Raw genomic sequence first — 21472 nt, 5'->3', positions numbered from 1 at the left:
GAATACTCAGTTTGAGGCAGCTAGGATGAGGGTCTTAAAGGCCAGACCCACAGCGAAACACCTGACCCAACAAGGAAATACCTACTCCAAAGGAGCCATACCGTATAATAGTACCACTCCCTGGGCCAAGCATATACAAACCTTCACATTCCACTCTGAGGCTTCCAGAGGCTTCTTCAAACCTATGAGACTATGGGGGCCACATCTAGACATAGCACAATGCAAAATCCATTAGGTCAACTTCCAGAATTCCCATAGTTCATAGCAGTCTTAAAAATGTTCAGTGTAAAGTTGAACGTTTCATCTGAGATTGATACACTAAAGTCAGGGCTTTGTGGGCAAAGCTGCTGACTTCTGCTGCTCGGAGGTGCTGGAATTGCTCACCTCATTCTATTCCATTATCACTAGCTTCCTGTTTTCCACTCCTTCCCTGCCTCAGCTTGCCTGTCCTGGATCTTCCTGTGTAGATTGACCTTGAACTCAGATCTTCATGCCTGTCTCAACGCCCTGGCAGTCCCCTACATTGGGTAAATGATCCTTCAGAGGACGGTGAAGTTAGGGTTTTACTGCTGTGAACATATAGCATGACCATTGAAAGTCTTATAAAGGACAGCATTTAATTGCAGTGGCTTACAGGTTAAGATGTTTAGTCCAATATCTTTAAGGTGGGGGCGTGTCACCCTCTAAGCAGGTGTGGTGCAGTGGGTGTTGTGAGTTCTACATCTTCATCAGAAGGCTGCTAGCAGAATACTAACATTCAGGCCTTTCTCTGACCCCAGATATCTTAATCAAGCAACTGGCTTTTGAAAATGCTAATACAGTAGTGAAACACTGTCTCAAAAACCAACCAACCAACCAAACAAGCAAAGACAAATTAAAAATAGCAACAACAACAAACGAAAGAAAGAAAACACCAATGCATACTCTTATGTGACCTTACCACCAACTTATTTCTGAATTGTAAATTAAAACGCCTATAGTCAAAAGCTGTGCAGAATTAAGACAGGTGTTCCCTGGTGGTTCCAGCTTGGGGGTGGGAGGAGACCATGACAGACAGGGGTAGAAAGAAGAACATAAATAGAGGAGAAGCCACCAGGAGGTAAGAATCTTTAAATAATGGCCGTGTGAGTGGGCTAATTGGAGTGAAAAGCAGCTCAGACAAAACCATGGCAAATTACACAATGGAACTTTTGGAGAAATATGCATAATAGTACAGAGGATAGCTATCTGCTCAGTTCTTGTGCTGATTAAGGATTATCATAAACATAAAGCTTGTGTGCACCTTTTATCCAGAAACTAAATGGACAAAGTATGGGCAGAAATCCATGGTTGAGATCAAATACTTTCTACCACACAAAACCAGATCCAGCCCCTAGAATTACAATCTTCCCAACCCCAGATAACTACAGACCAGCATAGAAACACAACCAGTAACAGCCAGGGCATTCAAATCTCTATTAGAGCCCATCAACACTATGACAGAAGGCCCTGAATATGTCAACATGACTGAAGAACAAGAATAAAAAAAAAGATTGTAAAACAGCATTTGCACATATCATAGAGGTCTTTAAAGAGAAAAATAAAGAAATCTGTGAAAACACTAACTGTGGAAGGAAATGAATGAAGGAAACCTAAACAGAGAGATGTGGATGAGTAAAATGTAGGAACTCAAATAGTCTCTCAGAGGCAGACCTTAATAACAGACTCCAACAGATGGAATAGAGAACCTCAGGCATTGAAGAGATGATAGAAGGAATGGATACGTAGATAGAGGAAATCTTAAATCCAAAGGGAGGAAAAGAGTGGAGGGGGGAAAGGAATAAAGGAAAAGCAAAGGAAGAAAGGAAGTAAGTAAGTAAGTAAGTAAGTAAGAGAATCCTGGGAGAAAACATGCAAGAAGTAGGATTTTTCTGCTAAATAACAAATATAATAATAAAATGATAAAGACAATAAAGTATATAGGAAGGATGAAAATAAACTTGGGTCAAAGGCAAATAAGACAAAAAAACAAAAATAAAAATCAAAAACAAGAAAAAAAAACCATTCTCAACCGAAATCATAGAAGAAAATGTCCTTAACTTAAGCAAGAGACTTATCAAAGTAAAAGGAGCACACAGTATGAAACAGACTGGAGTCGAGAAGAAATTCCCCTGTGCGTATATTACCTAAGACAGGAAACATGGAGAACAAATAAAGTGTAATAAAAGCTGTAAGGGAAAAAGGACTGTTCACATACACAGTCAGTCCTCCCATGAGAATCACACATTACTTCTCGCTAGAGACTCTAAAAGCCAGAAGAGCCTGGATAGATGCACTGAAGACTAAGAGAGCAGACTGATAAAGTTGGATTTTAGTTGACCCAAGTGCCTCTCTTCTTTTATCACATACAATATAATTAGATACTTCCTAAAATTGCCTTCAGAGCTTCTTTGAGGAAGCCTGAGGAGCTTAAGACCTCTGATAAAGTATTTTCTACAAAAGGACCTGCTTGCTTTTTTCTTATTTCTACTACAGCAGGATGGAGGCAAAGTTTTTTGCAAACTACTTTTAATAAGTAGCCCACATCATAGGTAATGGAAGAGAAAAGTTATTATGATATGGGGAAGAGGACCTGTTCAGCAATAGTTCTTCAGGAACGAGCTTGTTTTCCTTTGGCAGCAGTTCAGTACACGGCAAGCAGCAAACATGACTCAGGAGGGGATTTCACAGGGGAGGAAAGCAGGAGTGTGGTGGAAACATTGTGGCAGCGGCTGTGCAGACTCAGGAGCTCCTGCTCAAGCTGCAACAAAGCACCCTGTGCTCTGAAGCACAGCAGCTTAGCCAGTTAGCTGGAGACCTGGCTCTCCCACTGCCCGCCTTACCTGGAATCCGCACAGGATCCAAGAGGACAAACAACTGTGCCTAAGCTGAGCCGGCAGGTTAAAAGCGCCTGTGAAGGACCTGCAGGCACCACCTTTGTCAGCTTCATCAGAGCAGAGAGTCTTTTCCTCCTTCAAGCATGGCACCCCGCCCATTTTCTTTCACTCCCTGCCCTCATTTTGATGGCTTCTACTTCCCTTCATAAGTTTGTCGTTTAGTTTCTTTTTTCTCTCTTTTTTTTGCTTCTTTGTTACTTTCTTTCTTTCAACTAATATAAAGGACCAGCAATTTGATATTTTTTAACATTTATTTATTTATTTATTTATTTATTTATTTATTTATTTATTTATTTATTATGTATATATCATACAGCTTTCTGCCTGCATGTATGCACCTGCAGACCAGAAGAGGGCACCAGACCTGATTATAGATGGTTGAAAGCCACCATGTGGTTGCTGGGAATTGAACTCAGGATCTCTGGAAGAGCAGACAGTGCTCTTAACCTCTGAGCCATCTCTCCAGCCATTTTTTTTTAAGATTTATTTATTATAAGTGCACTGTAGCTGTCTGCAGACACACCAGAAAGGGCATCAGATCTCATTACAGGTGGTTGTGAGCCACCATGTAGTTGCTGGGATTTGAACTCAGGACCTCTGGAAGAGCAGTCAGTGCTCTTAACCACTAAGCCATCTCTCCAGCCCGCAATTTGATATTTCTAACCTAATATTTGTTGTGGTTTATGCCATGCATACTTGCACATTAAAATTCTTTTTTCTTACATTTGCCTCACTTTAATCGGACTCATTAGCTTAGCTCAATCTCGGTTCTTGGGTTTTCTGAGGTGAGTGAATGTTGGGGTGACCTCATTTCCAACTCCTGATCCTTCTGCCTCTAAAGTCAAATGCTTATAATTTTCAAAGTTTTCTTTGTCAGTGGATATGTGTGTGTGTCTGTGCACATACGTGCTACAATTTTCAGTTCATGTTTCTACCATGGGTCCCAGGTATTGAACTCAGATAATCACACTAGTGCAGCAAGTTCTTTACCTGCTGAGTACCTTGCTGCTATTGCACGTGTGTGTGTGTGTGTGTGTCTAATTTTCATATATGTATATACCATATATTGTGCCTATCTCTGCCTCTCAATACCATTGTCCTTCCTTTCCTTACCTCTTCTATCATTTCTTTTTATCCCTCTGGACAGTTTCTCTTTGTTCACATCAGTTTAAAATGTAGGAACACACACACACTGTTTGAAACCAAATTAAAATGAAAAAATAAAAATATGCAGTCTTTTTGATCAGTACTCCTTAGCAATAGCTTTTCTTTGATTTTTTATACAATTGATATATAATAATTAATGGGCAATCAGCTTGAAATTTTTCCTTAATGATTATATCCTTGGATTTTCATAAATGTTTCATAAATGTTATTATACTATCTGCAGATAAAAATGTCAACTTTTCATTCCTACAGTGACAGGCCTTAAATTATCACCTTCCTCCATTCTGACCACAGCAGTCTGCTGTCTCTAAGGGCGATCACCACTTACTGCTCAATAAAAGGGGAACAGAAGAGTGGTGTTGTTCTGACCCCTTCTAGCCAAATGGCCCTTATGTGTTTGTCCTGAAGAAATGTGGATATGGATTACTAGGTATGGGCTGCCACCTTGTGGAAGTGAGAATTCAGTGCACCTGAGGGATGTCTTCTCCCACAGTTGCCTTGGCTGGAGGATTCCTGAATCATCCCAGTCACAAGCACTCCTCTCTCAAAAGAAACCCAACCTCAGCTTTAAAGGAAACGGACACTTAATTTCCAGTGAGATTCGTGCACATCCCTCACTCTGGCATAAGTCCAAAGGACTTTCAGAAAAATGATAGGGCACGTAACGCCATTAGAAAATTTATCGCTTCTCAGCCTTTTGGCTAAGATCAAGTGTAGAAAATTCATGCCAGAGTCTTCTGTCTAGTCCAATGGAACAATGCCTCGAAATACCCAGCTACAAGTTGTTAATCTATACGCCATGTCATGAACCATCTAAGGTGATAGCATATTCATAACGCCCTAGTATGCCCTAGTAACAAACATAATTGCTTGTTTGTGGATTTAGGACACAAAGAAGAAAGTGCCTTTCATGGTGGTGGTCCACTGTTAGTTCAAGAGTTCAAGCAGGAGGGCAGAGGCAGGGAGGAGAACATCCTTGTTTACATAGATAGTTCCATGCTAAATACAAACAAAAAGATCTTGGATTACAAATACAAAACTCAAAATGAACATGTCGCTGCAGATGTGTGTCCCTTCTGAGTGCACAGGTGAAGATCAAACTGTATCATACCAAGAGAACATTCATAAGAAAATTACTGGAGACATCAGGCAGATTAGAATAGAAGTAATGGTGCCAGAGAGGTGGTTCCACAGTTAATACTGGCTACTCTTCCAGAGGTCTGGAGTTCAATTCCCAGTAACCACACAGTGGCTCACAACCATCTAGAGTGAGATCTGGCGCCCTCTTCTGGCCTGTAAGCATGCATGCAGGCAGAATGCTGTATACGTCATAAATCTTAAACAAACTAAAATAAAAATAAATAGGTTTGGAAAGCTCTGTGTGTTTTATGTAAAAAGTGCAACTACATCTACTGCTATCCTGCATAGATATCCAGTGGCCTGCGGCGTCCTCTATTTCTGATCGTTTACTCACCACTTCAATATCTGAGACCAGTGTCACTTATGAAATACTTCATCTAAGTTATAATGCACCATTGTCATTCAAGCCTGGAAATATTAACCCTTTGAAGGAATGTATAAAGCGTTTTAGTCAGTATGTTGTCACAGGATCTGTCAGGGGTTGGAGAGATGGTTCAGGGATTAAGAGTACCAACTGCTCTCCCAGAGATCCTGAGTTCAAATCTCAACAACCACATGGCTACCTACAGCCATCTGCAATGGGACCTGACGCCCTCTTCTGGTGTGTTTGAAGATAGCTACAATATACTCACACAAGTAAAAAGTATGAAAAAAAAAAGGGAAAAAACGGGACCTCTCAGTATAATCTGGCAGAACTAAACATCATGGACTTGCTGGGTGAAACAGGGTGGCCTTGATCCTACAGGAATCTACCTACTTCTTTATCCCAAGCACTGAAATTGGCACTTTGAGTCACTATGCCCAGTTGTGAAGAGTCCTTTCATGGTCGTGCTGAGCAACTTTGCTTATCATTTCCCAACAGCCACTTCTTTCTATGTAAATGAGACCATGTCTGTAGTGTCTGGTTTCAGGTGAATCCTGATTGACTGTGTGATTCTGACATTTTTGTGACTCCAGTTCACTAAAGAGGAACCCATCCATGGTTTTCTAGGTCTCTGAGTGTTTTACCTCTTTTAAAAATATTAATCAATCATGTTTATTTAAAGTATTACCATCAGAAATTTTTAATGGTAATTAAAAAAAAATCAGTAAACAACCAAATCGATTTTCCTATTCTAGCCATATAAGCCAGCTGGACTTTGTAAGGAAAATGATCTAAAGTATCAGTGTCAAGGACTACAGAAAACTGCCACCCATAGGTAAAATGCCACAGTAAAGTGACTACGGCATGGCTCTGTCACTCATACCAGACAACCAGAATATACCTTATGAAAAGAATTAAAATCTATCCAAACCACTTAAAATACTTAAATGCAGAAACCTTAATTTTCCTTCAGTTGGGCCAGAAACCACCACAGACGCTATGGTCAGGGTTCCAGGGAGAACAAGTGGAAAGTTTAAGCTTAGGCCAACCAACACAGCCCTCGATTTTTCAAAGAAATCATTTACTGGGGTATACTGTAAACAAGGACTGTGGCAACACAGGAAACAAAGGCAGTTGGCAAGTGCAACTTCTAGAAGCTCATGAAAACAATACCATCCACACTGCAGATGGAAAAGGAGAGACAGGTAATGCCATGTTCTCTTCAGTCGTTCAGTCGTGCAGGGCATCAAACAATCGCTGCTTCCCACACCAGGATGTTAGCCCACAGGAGGGGCTGGCGGGACCTGTCCACTGTGAGGACTGGAGGGCTTTCCAGGAAGGCTGAAGCCTCTCAGGTTAGGAGGCCTCAGTAGAAAGAGGAGCACAGCGATCACCATCCAGGCCATCAAGATCACAGTGATGCTGATGCCACTGTCACCGGAGGGCCCTGGCAATTCCCGAAGGCATTCTGTGTTGGTACATTAGGCCCGGGACTGCTGGAGCAGATTGATGAGTCTTCTCATAGTGCGTTCATGAGAGCAAATACATTCACAGGGATCAAATCCTCCTTCAGTCATGGTTGGTTACCAGCTTGATTTTACTCAACTCTTTAAAGCCACCCAAACAAGTGGTGGGTGGGGAGGGTGGTGACCTGGAGTATTCTGGACGCCCCTGTCGCTGCCCTGCTGCTGGCCGCCACCCTCCTCCCCTCCGGATTAGATAGACCATGTCACTCTTAGCCACTAGACCCGGATCTGTGTTTTGCCTTTTGTATGGGTGGGTGGATCACGAGGTTGTCAAGTGTGGGCAGAATCTGGGAGACAGCTTTGCCTATCGAGGTTGGTGTTAGTCTTTGTATGGTTACCAGGAACCAATTCCAGATCCTCTGGAAGAACAGTAAGTGATTTCAACTGCTGTGATATCTTCCCTGCCCCTTCCTCTATACTTTGATCTTTCTTTTTTTTTTTTTTCTTTTCCGGAGCTGGGGACCCGAATCCAGGGCCTTGCGGTTTCTAGGCAAGCGTCTACAACTAAGCTAAATCCCCAACCCCATACTTTGATCTTTCTGTATGGCCCATCTGCCATAATGAAGACTTCATCTCATAAAACACTGTGGACAATAGCTACTGTGAAAAATACCATAAGTTGACAGAGCCTCCATTTTCACATAAATATATAAACACATAAATACCTAAAGAAACACAGAGACACACATAAACACACGCACAGAACACACAAGACACACAGAGACACACACAGCCCAAGTCATCATATTCTTTAGTAATTCTGTCCAGAGCCAAGTGGTTATAGGGATAGAAGAAAGTACAATTCCCAGCAATTTCAACTGAATATCATGTAATGCATATTTATGAAATGCATACTTCACAGTATTTTAGGATTCGAGTACATTATACTATCTATCCTTTATTTTCAAAAGTATCGAAAGTTATGAACAGAATTCCAGCCTAGTATCAGACTTGTGTCCATCAGAATCAGAACAGTTTGCTGTTTGAAACTTTCTTTTATTACAACTGTTTCCTAATGTCACATAGGAAAACCGGCTTCAGCCAGAAATGCCTTTAGCTACCACATGCATCTGAATCTCACCCTGGGAAAACCATGAGAATCCATGAGAGAATGTGTGTGGCTCTTTGATGTCCAGTTTTCCTGTAGGTCTCTTCTGGCTTGCACGGATACCACTCCTTGATTCCTCCCTCTAAATGGCCGTGCAACCTTCTTGCCTTGCTCTGCTGCTGGTCACTGACAACTTGAGGAAGGTAAAAATTGCCTAGTGTGTTAGTGAAGCAGGCCTTTGAATGTCACTCTGAGGGGTTTTGGGGAGAGAATCGACGTAAAGCTCACTCTGAATGGTGGTAACACCATAACTCTCAGGCCAGGTGCCTGCACTGAATGGCACAGAGAGGAAGCTAAGAGCTAGAATTTCCCTATTTCTGCTCCCTGCTCCACCCACATAGTAAGAGTCTCATTCACATCCTGCCAGCCAGTCCACTTCTACCAACTGCACCTCTCACGGCTACACTCACCCCTTCTAGGATGGAGTCTGTGCTTCCCGACTCTGAGCCAATGGAACCCTCCTTTCTTCAAATGCTTCTGTGACAGAATGGGAAACACGACCAGTGCAGTCACTGCTTCGTTCTGCCTTTTGCAGTCTCCTCCCACCTGGTTCCCTCACAGCCTTTCCAGTCCAATGTGTCTCCAAGAAAACAGGCTAAAGATGTCACCTTAATTCTCCTTTGACTTGTCTCTGGGAAGAGCCTTTTGCTACATCAGCCCAGATAGAAGAGTGAAAGAGGAAAAAGAGAAGAGAAGACAGTAGATGGCCTAGGCAAGGGATAACTGAAGTTCTCCTTGTAACACAAGCTACTTCCCAAGATATTACCACTAATCCAGTTTCTGTGTCAATATGACCCCCAAAACCTAACCACCTATCATTAGAGCACATTTGCTGACAAAATTTTGTTGCAGTTAAATTTCTATTATATGTCTTTCAAAACACATCTAAAAGTGGAGTGGGCTTTTCCAGCTAGATTCATGACCTCCTCTCTCCCACTCAGCACCCATACTCAAATCACCTGCGACATCTTGTTTCCTAAACACAGGTATGGCTGTCACTTTTACTTTTCTCCATGGGATAGTTTAGGTAGAGTGACCTGACCACACCTGCCCATCAATGATTGGCCTTCTAGCTTTAATGACTTCGGAAAATTTATGTTTGTTGATAATGGAAATCCTCCCACAGAATAAAGTCATTTGCTCCTGCTCTCAAACAGAGGAAAAGAAAGAGAGAGAAGGTCTGCCTGCTAGGCATAGTCAAGGTAGGTCAAGGCCTGTTGGCAGATTTTTCAGCCTGCTGAGGTATGGAACCTTAAGAGAAGGTGTACTTGAGGCTTAAATTTCTATTGACCTTGGTGGTTAAAAAAGGAGTAGTTTGGGGGATGGGAACGAATGCATTGTTTATTTTAACAATTTGTTTCTGTCAGCTTGTGGTTATGCTTCCCACAGTGCTATAGTAAAATAGGGCTTTGAGAAATGTGCTTGTTGTTTCCTTGTACCCACCAGCAGCCCTTTCATAGCTGTCTCTTTCCTCTTCTTTTGGCCTTTCCTCATCTGCCCCTCAGAGAACCTTTCCACTTCCTACCAGTCAGTCCACCAAAGTATGGCCATGCCGTTTCAGGAAACTGGAATTTCTGAAAAGCCCATTGAATATGGAAAGCAATATACCCCAGGATATGTCCTGCAGCTCAGAGTAAGATGTTGCAAAAAGAGGAAAACTGACTGATCTCCCACTTTGTGCTTTCAAAAAGAACAAATACTTCAAAACCATAGTTTCTTCCGCCTCTCCATTACAGAATCTGATTTCAGCCCTGCACACTGTGCTCTCCTGGATCCATGGATGCTAAGCTGCAGGTTCTGGAGATGCCAACCACTCAGATGAATTCAATGTCTGCTCAACTCAGTCCATTCATTCACAGTTCCTGGAGTCATTGCGTCCACCGACCCAGACGCCCATCGCCGATCGAGAGTATTCCACGCAGGGATCGAGTTCCAGCAAGAGAAGGATCTTCAGTCACAGAGCACATTGTGGAACTTTCCTGACATGCTGGACAGAACTAAGAGGTTAGTGAGAAACAAGTTTGTGAAAACGATCCTATGTCGCCATCTTCTGGGCAAATACAGAATTACATCCTATTACCTTACTTTGGAGTCTGAGGCTTCCTTCTAGCCTTGCATGGGCCTCTGTTCAAGACATAGATGCAGATATTCACAGCCAACCATTGGACTAAGCCTGGGGACCACAATGAAAGAGTTAGGGAAAAGTCTGAAGGAGATGAAGGGGATGGAACCCAATATGAAGAACAACAATATCAATTAACTGGAGCCTTCAGAGTTCCTCGGGACTAAAGTACCAACTAAAGAGGATATATGGTCCCGGCCATGGCTCCTGATACATATAGTGTAGAGCATGTGTAGCAACAACTGGCTCATCTGACATCTATGGGAAGGGAGGCAACTGGCCCTGTAGAAACTTGATGTCCCAGAGAAGGGGGATGCTAGAGGGGTGAAGTGGAAGTGGGTGGGTAGATGGAGGAGTGCCCTCTTAGAAACAAAGAGGATTGGGAGGGTATGGGGGTTCAAAGTGGAGAGACCAATGATGGGGATGACATTTGAAATGTAAACAAATAAAATGACTAGTGTATAATAGATGGTAACAGACGTCTCCATAAGGACTAGATATTCATTATCTGTAGCAGGTTCATTGAAAGTCAAAATCCATAATTGTTGTGACTTACTTATTATTGAAATTTCACATAGATGAACCCAAGCAACATTTTAACTTTTCTCCTTGAACCTATAATAAATCATTAGTTACCTTTATAAAACAATTTAAAAAGCAATTAGGGTTTCTACTCTCTTAGGCTTCGATACAGTGCCTCATTTTAGCTGTCCCTCTCTATGTTCCCTCCATTGCTGCCTCGCCCTGTCTCTTCACATTTCACATTCCTATCCCTGACAGTGTCCCTCAGCCATCCATGAGTGAACTTGTACTTCCCTAAATGAGGACAGTCTGGCCCACGTCCCTAGACCCTCACACTAAACTGATCATACAGTCACACAGATTGAAGAATCAACAGCTAACACCCACACCCACATTTCAGTGAATATGTATCCCATTTGTCTCTTTCAGTCTGGATTGCCTCATCCAGAATGACTTTTACTAGATCCATTCATTGTCCTGCATAGTGCATGCTTCCTTTTTGCCTTTTGTAATTGTTAAGCAGCAATGCAGTGTGTAAATGCACCACGTTTTCTTTATGCATTCATCCGTTAAGGGACAACTTAAATATTTCCAAATTCTAAGCATTATAAATGAGCTTCACTGAACATGGTTGAGCAAGGGTCTGTATTCTACGATGAATCAACATCTGGACATGAGACCTGGAGTTGTATCTTAAGGTACAACAATTTTCACCTTCCTGAAGAACCATCATACTGATCTCCGAAGTTGCTGTAGAAGTTTGCCTTTCCACCAGGAGAGTATGAATGTTCCCCTTGCTCCATAACCCAGTCAGCTTGAGTTGTCACATGTGTTATTAACCTTAGTCATACTGACAAGTGTGAAAAGTGATCTCAGAGTAATTTTGATTTGCATTTGTGTGATGTAGAAGGATGATGAATATTTCTTATGAATTTCTGTCATTTGAGTTTCTTTTATTATGAATGTTATGCTTAGATATGTAGCACATTTTAATTATTTTTCTTCATATACAGTGTTTTAGTTTTTCCAATATATATTTATATTAGCCTGTTGGGCCCTACCTTGGAGTGTTTCCCTTCCCCCTCGCTGTGCCTTTCAGCCTACTATGGCCAGAGTTGTTTACACCCTTGGCAGCTTCTCTCGGTCCCTGATTTGGGGCCAGGACCTTCCATGGCACCCATTCCTCTTGCTGAGCCTTTCAGCTTCTTCTTGTTAAGAAGTTGTTTACGCCCCTGTATTGGGGTCGGGACTTGCCACGATGCAGATTTTTCCTGTTTTCCTATTTTCCTGGTTGGGGTTTACACCTGCTTTATTGTTTTTCCACGGCTTTTGCCTCTGGTATATAAGGAGATCTCAGTAAAGCGTGGACAGCCTTCTTTTAACACGAATGACCCGAGTGTGTGTTTCTTCTTAACTCTTATAGGCCTATGCCCGGTTCTGAGTGTCCTGATGACACAGGCATCATCAAATGGAGGTCCCACCAAGATTGGAAAAGAGAGGACAACCTGACAAGATGGTCCCAGGAAGCCGGCCAGTGAAGGAGGGACGTATTGGGGAAAATGGGCCAGGAAAGGTCCCAGTAAGCAGGATACAGAAGCACCGTGGGCATTGAAAGCACGTGCAAAGAAAAATAAAGATTTGGGGTACTGGTGAGTAAACCTTGTAAAAAGGGACAAGGTAATAATGGTCAAATGTTTTTGTGTACGTGTTCTTTTAGAGTTATGCTAAAATCTAGAGAAGCAAAGTTAATTCTCATAGATGCTTTTAGTCTTTGGACCCTGATTAGAGACAGATTACACCCTAGACAAGAGAGAAAATGGTTTGAGAAAAACATTCCTCCCAGACTCTCCACAGATGCTTTGGCAAAAGAAGGAAAGTGAGATTAAGCTTTTTAAGAGCTCTCCTAGGGACATCCTGCCTCCTTGCTGGCTCCTATTGGAGAAGTGCTTATTTCTGGTTCTGTGTCCTTTAGGTAGGGTATCTGAGTCCTTTTGGTGGGACACCATCTAGCTCCTTCCCTCTATGTCTATTGTCTGTCCTTGTTGCACCAAGCTGTCCATGGATGTCAATGTATGTCTGGGTTGTGCTTCTTGTTGCTTGAATGTTTTGTGTTTCATGTTTAAAAGAAAAAATGGTGAAAACTTTAAATGCTGGTTGATTCCCCCTTGATTTAGTTTTAAGTCCTTTCAAGAAAGGAACAAATAAATAAAACAGTTTCAATTGACCTTTGGAGCCCAGCATCCTAGATAACTGGTTATCTCTGGTGTTAACTGCCATGTGTGTCTCTGACTGAATCCTGCCTCAATGGAGGAATGTAGCTAGGAGCCTAGGTCTGTCCACTGGGGAAGCTCCCCAGGGGGCTGGCTCAATGTCTACACTAGCTGGCCTTAAAGGTGCCAGCAGCTTCAAAGCTTCTATGGTAATGGAGCTGTTAGCTGTTTCTCTTAGAGAAATCTTTGACTGTGATATTTGGAATCAACAGGTAACAAGGTGCTTCTTTTAAAATGACAGCTAAAGAAGTAAAAATGGTGTTTGATCTAAGTACTAAAGATATGTGTAGTCACTTCATTTTTTTCTGTTTGGTTTTAAATGTATAATAAGCTTTACATGTCTTGGCTATAGGTGACTGGCTTTTAAGTTATTGGGTATGGTTGAAAATTTGTAATATTTGTAATAGAATGTTGGCTTAAAAAAGGAGTCATTCGAGAAAACACGTGGCATGTGCCAACCCAGGGAAACAGGTCTAGATTGGGATAATATTTTAATATAACTCTTATCATGGAAACCGGACTTGTAAAAGAATTTAGGGCAATGTCTCTTTGGTGAGGTATTAGAGCCTGCAATATCGATCCTTCATATGCAAGACTTGGCCGTCATACTTTATAGCATGAGGAATGGACTTGGTGTTTTGGAGAGACTGGATTTTGGAGGATAGTTTGGTGGAGGGTGAGTTTTGCTTTCCAAAGATATGGCTGTGCTCTGATGTTACAAGGGAAACTTAAAGATTGTGGCTAATGATTGCCAGTGTTACATTGACTACAGTTTACAGTCTGATCCCAGACAGACCTCGGGATTCTAACTCACACATATCTGTGCTTAAGAAAAAATCAAACAGGTGGAGATTGTCACAAGGGTTGATGAGGCTATGGAACTTATAAGAGCATGACAGCCTGCTTCCTCCAACTGCTATTTCGAGAAATACATATAGAATTATTATAGATTTAAAAGATTGGTCTTTTTTTTCTTTTCTTTTTTTTTTTTTTTTTTGTGCTGGGGACCGACCCGGGGCCTTGCTCTACCACTGAGCTAAATTCCCAACCCCTAAGAGATTGTTTTTATACTGTTTCTTGCACTCTTGGGTTGTTGTGAAATATTTCATTTCTTGTGTTTCCTTGGGTTTTGTTTGACTTGACCATACATTTGTATGCCTTTTTGAAAGAAAAATGTACTAATTTTTATTTATTTTGGTGAATTGTTCTTGGGATGACTTTTGTCTGTGGATCCTCTGAATGTAGTTCCAACGGTGGCCAGAGGAGGACACCAGATACTGAGTTATAAATGATAGTTAAGCACCCTGTAGGTCCTCTGAGTGAAGACAGCAGGTGCTCAGGTGTGCACCATGATGTGCTACAGCTTCTCTGCTTCCTCCTGCTCTTCCTTGGCCAGCAGCACCTCTGCATTCTGCCCCTCCATGGCTCTCGCTTGGGTCTCAGTTCCTCCCTCAATTTTGGGGATATTAACTTTAAGAATGGACAGAAAGTTTACAATTTGATGTTTGTTCTATACCTGAGAAGCTTTTTTGCCAGGAAAAGGGAGTTTCCATTGCACAAAATGGGATGGTAAGACAGAGATTTCAGGAAAAAACATGGGTGAATATATTAAAACCATGACCCCTCTCAAGGCACACTCCATGAAACAACATACTCCAACTTGCATACATTTAAAGGTGAAGGAAAAAAATATTGGCCTCTGGGGAACAGTAACAACTGTAGAAATTGGACTATATGTCACATGCATGGACACTGGGTTTATACATTTCAGGAAGAAGAATATCCCTCATCCACGGTCTTTAGACCTTTGGCTGTTAACAAAGATGTTCTATCCATTTCAAGGTCTGATACAACTCTCCCTCTCCTCAGCAACTGAGTTGTAATGAAGGAGTGAGAACTCTGAAGCTCTGGAAGGAGAGTGAGCGAATGGGTGTTCCTGGCTCAAAAGTGAGTCTCTGGAAAAGCCACTGCAGAAACTGGTCAGTCTGGGTGGAGGTAGTTAGCAAGTAAGCTATGGCATTTCCCACTGACATCACCGGTAGTGTCTTCCCTGGAAATTCTCTTGTATCCAGGAGACACTAGAATGTTCTGTGATGTCAGCAGTGTTGTGGTGACACCAACTGCCTGAGCGATTTCCCTTCATTTCCTAATGGGTTCCCGAGGAGGCATGTTCTCCAGGATCCTCAGTCTCTTTCGGAGGGACAATCATATCCATGCAGGCACCAGACCAAGGCAGAGGGAGGCCAGCCTTCTATCATGTTGGAGAAGAAGACGAATGGAGGAGGTCAAGTGAGTACTGGGCAGGGCAAGGGGAGCTCCCTGGAGCAGGTTGGCTTGTGTTGGTCCTTCCAGGAGTAGGACGTATGATTTAGAGCCTCAGTCTTCCTAATGGCTGACCCAGACACAATAATTTCTGATCATTAGTTTGACAGAAAACCAAGAACTGTTATATGTCAAGGGGCTTTCCTTGGATCTCTTTAGTGTCCTGGGCAGTGTCAAAGAATACCAGGATGAGCCTTTATAAGAATAACAAAGTGTCTCTTCCAGGATCGGCTGTTGAAACACTTCATTCTCAGCAGTGTCCTGTAGATTACTTGGGTAATTGATGCCAAGAGGGATACTCTCCTGGTCATATATCAAGGTCTCAGTTACTTTGTCCTTGAACACACATGATTAGGGATTCAAGATGTTAAGCAGTTTGAACTCAAGGACTTACCTGCCTCACATCAGACATTAGCTGAGAAGGTCCTCCAATTCTTCTTGTTTAGGCCAGCTTTAGAATTTCAGTGACAGAGGAATGGCTTTAGGAGGTGTGGTCTATATCTATGATGGCATATGTCATCATATGGCTCTGATGGTGGGAACAGGGAACTAGCTGAGTTCAGCTTAAAGATAGCTTTCTTGCTCTGTCAGGGATTCACTGTATCTGTAGAACTGTTCATCCTCAGACTTCTGTTTAGAGTAAGCATAGTTTTTCTTGACACTGTGTCCACATATATGCCTGTTTACTGGTATTTATCTACCTACAGAGTTTGATCAGAAGGCATCGTCCCAACCCTCCACGACACCTGTTGAAGAGGAGAGAATGAAGCGTTTGGAGAACATCAAAATTGCTCTCCAGAAGATGCAGAAGGAGAGAGATGAACTCGGGAGAATCCTGGCCGATTACCCGGGAAAGAATTTAAATGACAGGTAGTCACAATGCAAGTTCTGTTAAATCCACATTTCCTCACATCACAGTAGGCTACAACTCCAGGGTGTCCTCATGGTCAAAATCACTTTCCTGATTGCATCAGAATGTGAAGTTCAGATGGGAATGGGATGGTGGCACAGGCTATTTTAATTCCTACAAACGTAAATCATAGCCTGTGGCCTGATTGAATCACAGTCTGGGAGTGAGGGTAGTAGTGTGTGAGCTCTCATTGTGTGGTTTAAGGAGACTGGACAGGTGTTGGCTTGTGGGAATTTCTAGGTGCTCTGATTATAACCAATCATTGTTGTAATTGACGTGGAGGTGCTTTGGGTTCAATAGGTCCTGTGAAGAGCTGGAGGGACCCAATCCCACTTGCTGCCTCACAGTGTGTGACTGGACTGACAACAGGGGATCACTGGTTTTCTCTGATTTTATTCATTGTATTTGGAGATAATGCCACATCCTTATATTTATTTGGCATTCTAATTGTATTTGAGAGAGAGAGAGAGAGAGAGAGAGAGAGAGAGAGAGAGAGAGAGTGTGTTTTGTGTGAGTTTGTGTGTGTGTATGCATGTGTGAGTGTGTTTGTGTGTATCACTTAAGATCTGGGTATTCTATGTACTGATTTGGCCTGAGAATTATCGTGTGTCAATTTCCATGGCATGATAATGATGAGGGTGAGAGCCTCACTGTGAGCAGTAGAACATTTCACATCTGCTCAGGTGGACGCACATGGGAATCTCCTGGTGCGTGTTATAAATTCTTTTCCCTGTAAATACTGTTCATGTTCCTTTGGGTTTTCATGTAGCAATAGATTCTATGATTGAGAATTGTTACCTAAGAACAGGAGAATACTCTTCATGGGCTTAAGTTGGAGCCTGGATTGTGACACAGGGTCCTCGAATGTTCTTGGCAAGCTAGTCTATTCCTTCAAACCCCCTCAGGGAGCTCAAGCAAATCAGCTCCCTCCTTCTGTTTCCTGGCACTGCTGTCTCCGTGTTCACAATAATAAACTTAATAAATATCAAATGACCCAGTACCAAGAAGCAAGGGCGTGGCATGTCCTAGGCTGGGGTAGTTCAGGATTCAGTCTGAATTCATGTAATTCTTGAATCCTTCATTCATAATGTTATTTCATCCTTGGACCATGCCTTACCACAGGAACAACTTTGAGTCTGAAATGCTCACGATGCAGCACCAGGAAGTGATGACCGACATGAAGAAAATGAGTGAGCAGGTCAATAGAGCTTTGGTCAAATGTACACACCTCACACTGGAAAATGACTGGTACTGGTGAGTAACTTACAAGGTTGTGACCCCAGCACAGGACACAGCATGTGTCAGCCCATTCTTATCTTTGAAGTAAAGTGAGGATCAGGCTTTTTAGTGTTTGAAGCAGACCAGGAAGCCTGTGTCTAAGGAAGGCTCTAGGACACACAGGACACAGAAAGATTGGCCTCCAAGCGACATTCTAATAAAATGGACAAATAAGCACACATGGGGATTAAGTCCTCTTCTGGGAAAAACTTGAATCAATGGTGTCAGGTTTTTGAGAAGTGCCCTGAGTCTTCTGGAATGTGGCTCTTTTCTCCATTTGACCTGTATCTAGGTCATGCTCCATGGCTACTGTGGACTTTGACTATAATCTGGGACTCTCTTCAGATCAGGACCCTAGAAGGAGTAATGGACTTGGAGACGTGGGAGGAAGTTGGAGACTAGCTGGGAGTCACCATTTTTTCTTTGTGTCTCAGCCGCAGCTTCTGCCCCCTCCTAACTGAGTTGTTTGAGCTGAAGAACAATGCCCAGAGAGCACGGCATGAGAACAGGGAGCTTCTATGGGAACAGATTGCACTGGAAGAGTCTATTAAGGAAACAACAAGGTTCTGTGGGGAAGCCAGTATGAAAATCCGTGTAACAAGCAGCCTCGGGTAGGATGAATGAAGCATCAAGGGCAGGTTTTCCTGATATCTAAGCATAAACCAAGTCAAACCAGTTTAACCTTTCTCCACCTTATCCAGACACTCTCCTAGGTCTCATCCAGTTGTTCATCTCTTTGAACATTTACAAAACTTTCTGTGATGTTAGCTTCATGCAAGAAACTGGAGGATTGACAACCAAATCCTCCTGCTCAACTAGAAAATGCATTTCCTTAAGGGGGATCTGTTGATCACACACTGCACACTTACATGCCATTATGCTAGCGGGATGCCATGTGGTAGCCGTCTTTGTAGTGCACAGAACTGATTAGAGTTCAGTTCAATTGCCAAAAGAATGGCTCTCATTGTCAATCATGATGGGGCTTGTGGACTTTCTCTCCTTTTCCCCGTACATTGAAAATGGTCCCTCCTGCCTGTCTAATACGTGGTTTCTAGTGACAGAGCTTGAGAAGCAGTTTGTCCGTCCTGTTTTATGTCAGTGTTTTAGTGTTCTTTCCTGTGGCTTATGTCCTGGAGCTGACTGGATGAACAGGGATGTAGGAAAGACTTCTCTCAGGGTGAGGGTTTGTGTGAGATATGTGAGGATTAGAGGGATATTTTTGTCCAGCTCTCTCAACCTCGTGTGCCCAAGAAGTGCATTCCCTACACAGGTTTACTCTATAAGGGATGGAGAGCAGTGTCTACGCTCTCACTTGACACATTTCCTTTGCCTAATCTGTATTCAGCAACTGTTCTTCCAGCCTGATGGCCTCCCCATTCTTTTCTGCTTCTCACTTATGATTTCTGTTCTCTCTCTCTCTCTCTCTCTCTCTCTCTCTCTCTCTCTCTCTCTCCCTCTCTCCATCTCTCCATCTCTCTCTGACTCTGTGTGTGGGGGGTGTTTTTTGTGTGTTTGTGGGTACATATATGTGTGGTCATGTTTATGACTATGGTGCATATTGTACTTTGGAAGTTGTTTGTTTTAATTGTTTGTGATATGGGTGTCTTATATATATAAGTGTGTGTATATGTGTGCTTTTTCACATGTGTGTGTGAAGTCATCAAGTTTCTGAACACAGACACAGACACATATATATATATTTATATATATTGTATAAGTCTATATGTGCATATTTAGAAACATGTAAAAATACACACACACACACACACACACACACACACACACACACACCACAAACACTCTGAGAGAGAAAGAAGAAGAGAAAACATAATCTTTCCAATTACATTTTAAACTGTTCTTAATGGGGTCTTGATCACTATTCAAACTATTTACACTGGGAAAACTATTCATAAACATTGATATTACTTGGAGAAAACTTGAATAGGGTACAGGGATGTGAGGAGAGGCTGCTGTGTGAAATCTATATACCTCAGTGTCGAAACTGATGACTCAGGGCTCTTCTGCCTTCTTTGCTCTCAGTGTATAGTAACACTGGAAGGTCATGTGGCTTGTTGTGTCTTCTCAACATCCTGGTTATGTTAATCGTTACCTGCCACCACTTTCTTTCCAGATTGGCCTAAACTTGGTTGAATATACCTTGGCTTTGGAGTCTGGCCTGGAATTTGTTAATTGAAAGATTAATTTGCTTAGAGTTGAATCTGCAAGCAGAAGATGTCCAGGAGTTATGCTGAGGTGGAATCACATCTTTGCCTCAGACAGAAACTTAGGCTCAAAATCGTCCAAAGCACTCACCCTGTGTTGTGTTGTGGCACTCTTAACCATTGTTATTCAAAATCATTTGATCTGAGTGAAAATCATCTGTAAGGAGGGTTTAGAACAGTGATGACCCTCAGACATTGCTGGAGGTGTCAAATGGGTAGCCCTGTGAGAAGCTGTGTACAACTCTTGTGAAAGTTCAACCTTTTGACACAGCGATTCCAGAACAAGAAGTAGGTGTGAGCAGAGAAACTGTGGCACATTAGTGTTTAGTGGTTCACCTCAGAGCAGCCATGAAGCAAAATTACCCAGATGTCCATCAGTCAGAAAGTGAAAAGGTACAATGTTGTCCAGCCCTTCCATGGACTGCGGCTGAGTTTGATTATACCTGCCAGCATTTGGCTTTGAATTAGCCTTCTCTTACTCGAATTATATCTGATAGCATCCCAGTACAAGTTTTACCTTGGATTGTGATTATGGAGATTTCCTAGCTGTTTGTGCTGGTAGTTTGTTTCCCCTGTCAGGTACTGTATGGTAAAGGGACCTCATATTGAAAAATGCAGCTCACTTTGCATGCACTGGGAAACAGTGAGCAGAGGACTGAAGAGGCTCACCTGCCCCACCCCCCAGTGCTCTGTTTCCTGAAATCAGCCTCCTGTGCACGGCCTTGTGACCTTGCTAAGCAGGCTTGGCTAACAGGCCTAGATGTCACATTTCTAATTTCTGATTTTCAGGGGAATACACTTTATTGGCTGAGCTGTCTTTAGGCTATGCTCACTGTGTACTTACCCCACTCCAGGTTTTTTTTTTTTCTTATGCCACAATAGTAGACTGGGTGATCCCTTCTATTACCATTAACTGGGAAACTAACCACATTCTGCAAAATACTCTGCTTGTATATGTGAACAAATATATTTGGGTGAGTTCAAAAGTGTGTATGTCTGGGTGTCTGTCTGTCTGTGTCTGTATACATGTATGTCTCCATGGACAATATAATCTTCTAATGACCAGGATGAGGAGAGAATGGAGGAAAGTCTGCAGGACCCCATGAATCAGCAAAAACTGGTCACTGAGCAAAAGGCCTTGTCTGAGAAGATGCAGCATCATTTCGGTGTCACTGAGAGGATTTGAAAGCACAGGATGAGAGGACCCAAGTAGATTCCCTGTACTTATAAACTGTCTTATTGGGTGTGTGACTTTCTCCATAGTTCTCAGCACCTGTCACCTAGGAGCAGCTCAGAATATTTTTCTTGTCCATTTTAAAAGAAATTCCGTCCATGAAGTGTATGTGATCCATAGAGATTCTGGCTATTGTGTACTGATCCCTCCAGTCTGTGCTCTCTTGTATTATCTGAGCCCAGTGCCTTTAGGTCTCCCCACAAATAGTTTTACGATACACATAAACAAAGGAGTGGTATAGTTTATTTTCTGCATGAGTATCTCCTTTAGACTTCAATGCCTACCCTCGGCAAGATTTCCATGCAGCATATTCTTGCCAAGTATAATATCACTTCAGTGTGCATGTACTTCTTGAGATATTGTTTCTCTGGG

General features: G+C 42.4%; 1 protein-coding gene across 3 annotated transcripts in view; it reads left to right on the top strand.

Moving 5' to 3' along the window:
- The window catches only part of LOC148000684 (disks large homolog 5-like), a 132931-nt gene that overhangs the window by 26351 nt on the left and 85108 nt on the right, over nt 1-21472 (top strand). Inside the window, exons 1-4 of one of the 3 annotated variants that reach the window (XM_087586922.1) lie at nt 15224-15423; nt 16164-16326; nt 17489-17620; nt 18079-18255. The exons of the other annotated variants lie outside the window; for them this stretch is intronic. Coding sequence (XP_087443048.1) covers nt 15348-15423; nt 16164-16326; nt 17489-17620; nt 18079-18255 — 548 coding nt within the window. The 5' untranslated portion in view covers nt 15224-15347. Of the gene's footprint in view, nt 1-15223; nt 15424-16163; nt 16327-17488; nt 17621-18078; nt 18256-21472 lie in introns of those variants that run through there. 3 annotated transcript variants of the gene reach the window in all.

The sequence above is a fragment of the Rattus norvegicus genome, chromosome 15 (genome assembly GCF_021556685.1).
Source record: "Rattus norvegicus strain SHRSP/BbbUtx chromosome 15, alternate assembly SHRSP_T2T, whole genome shotgun sequence".
NCBI lineage: Eukaryota > Metazoa > Chordata > Mammalia > Rodentia > Muridae > Rattus > Rattus norvegicus.
Note: the sequence above shows the minus strand (reverse complement) of the source record. Positions and strands in the feature narration are given on the sequence as shown.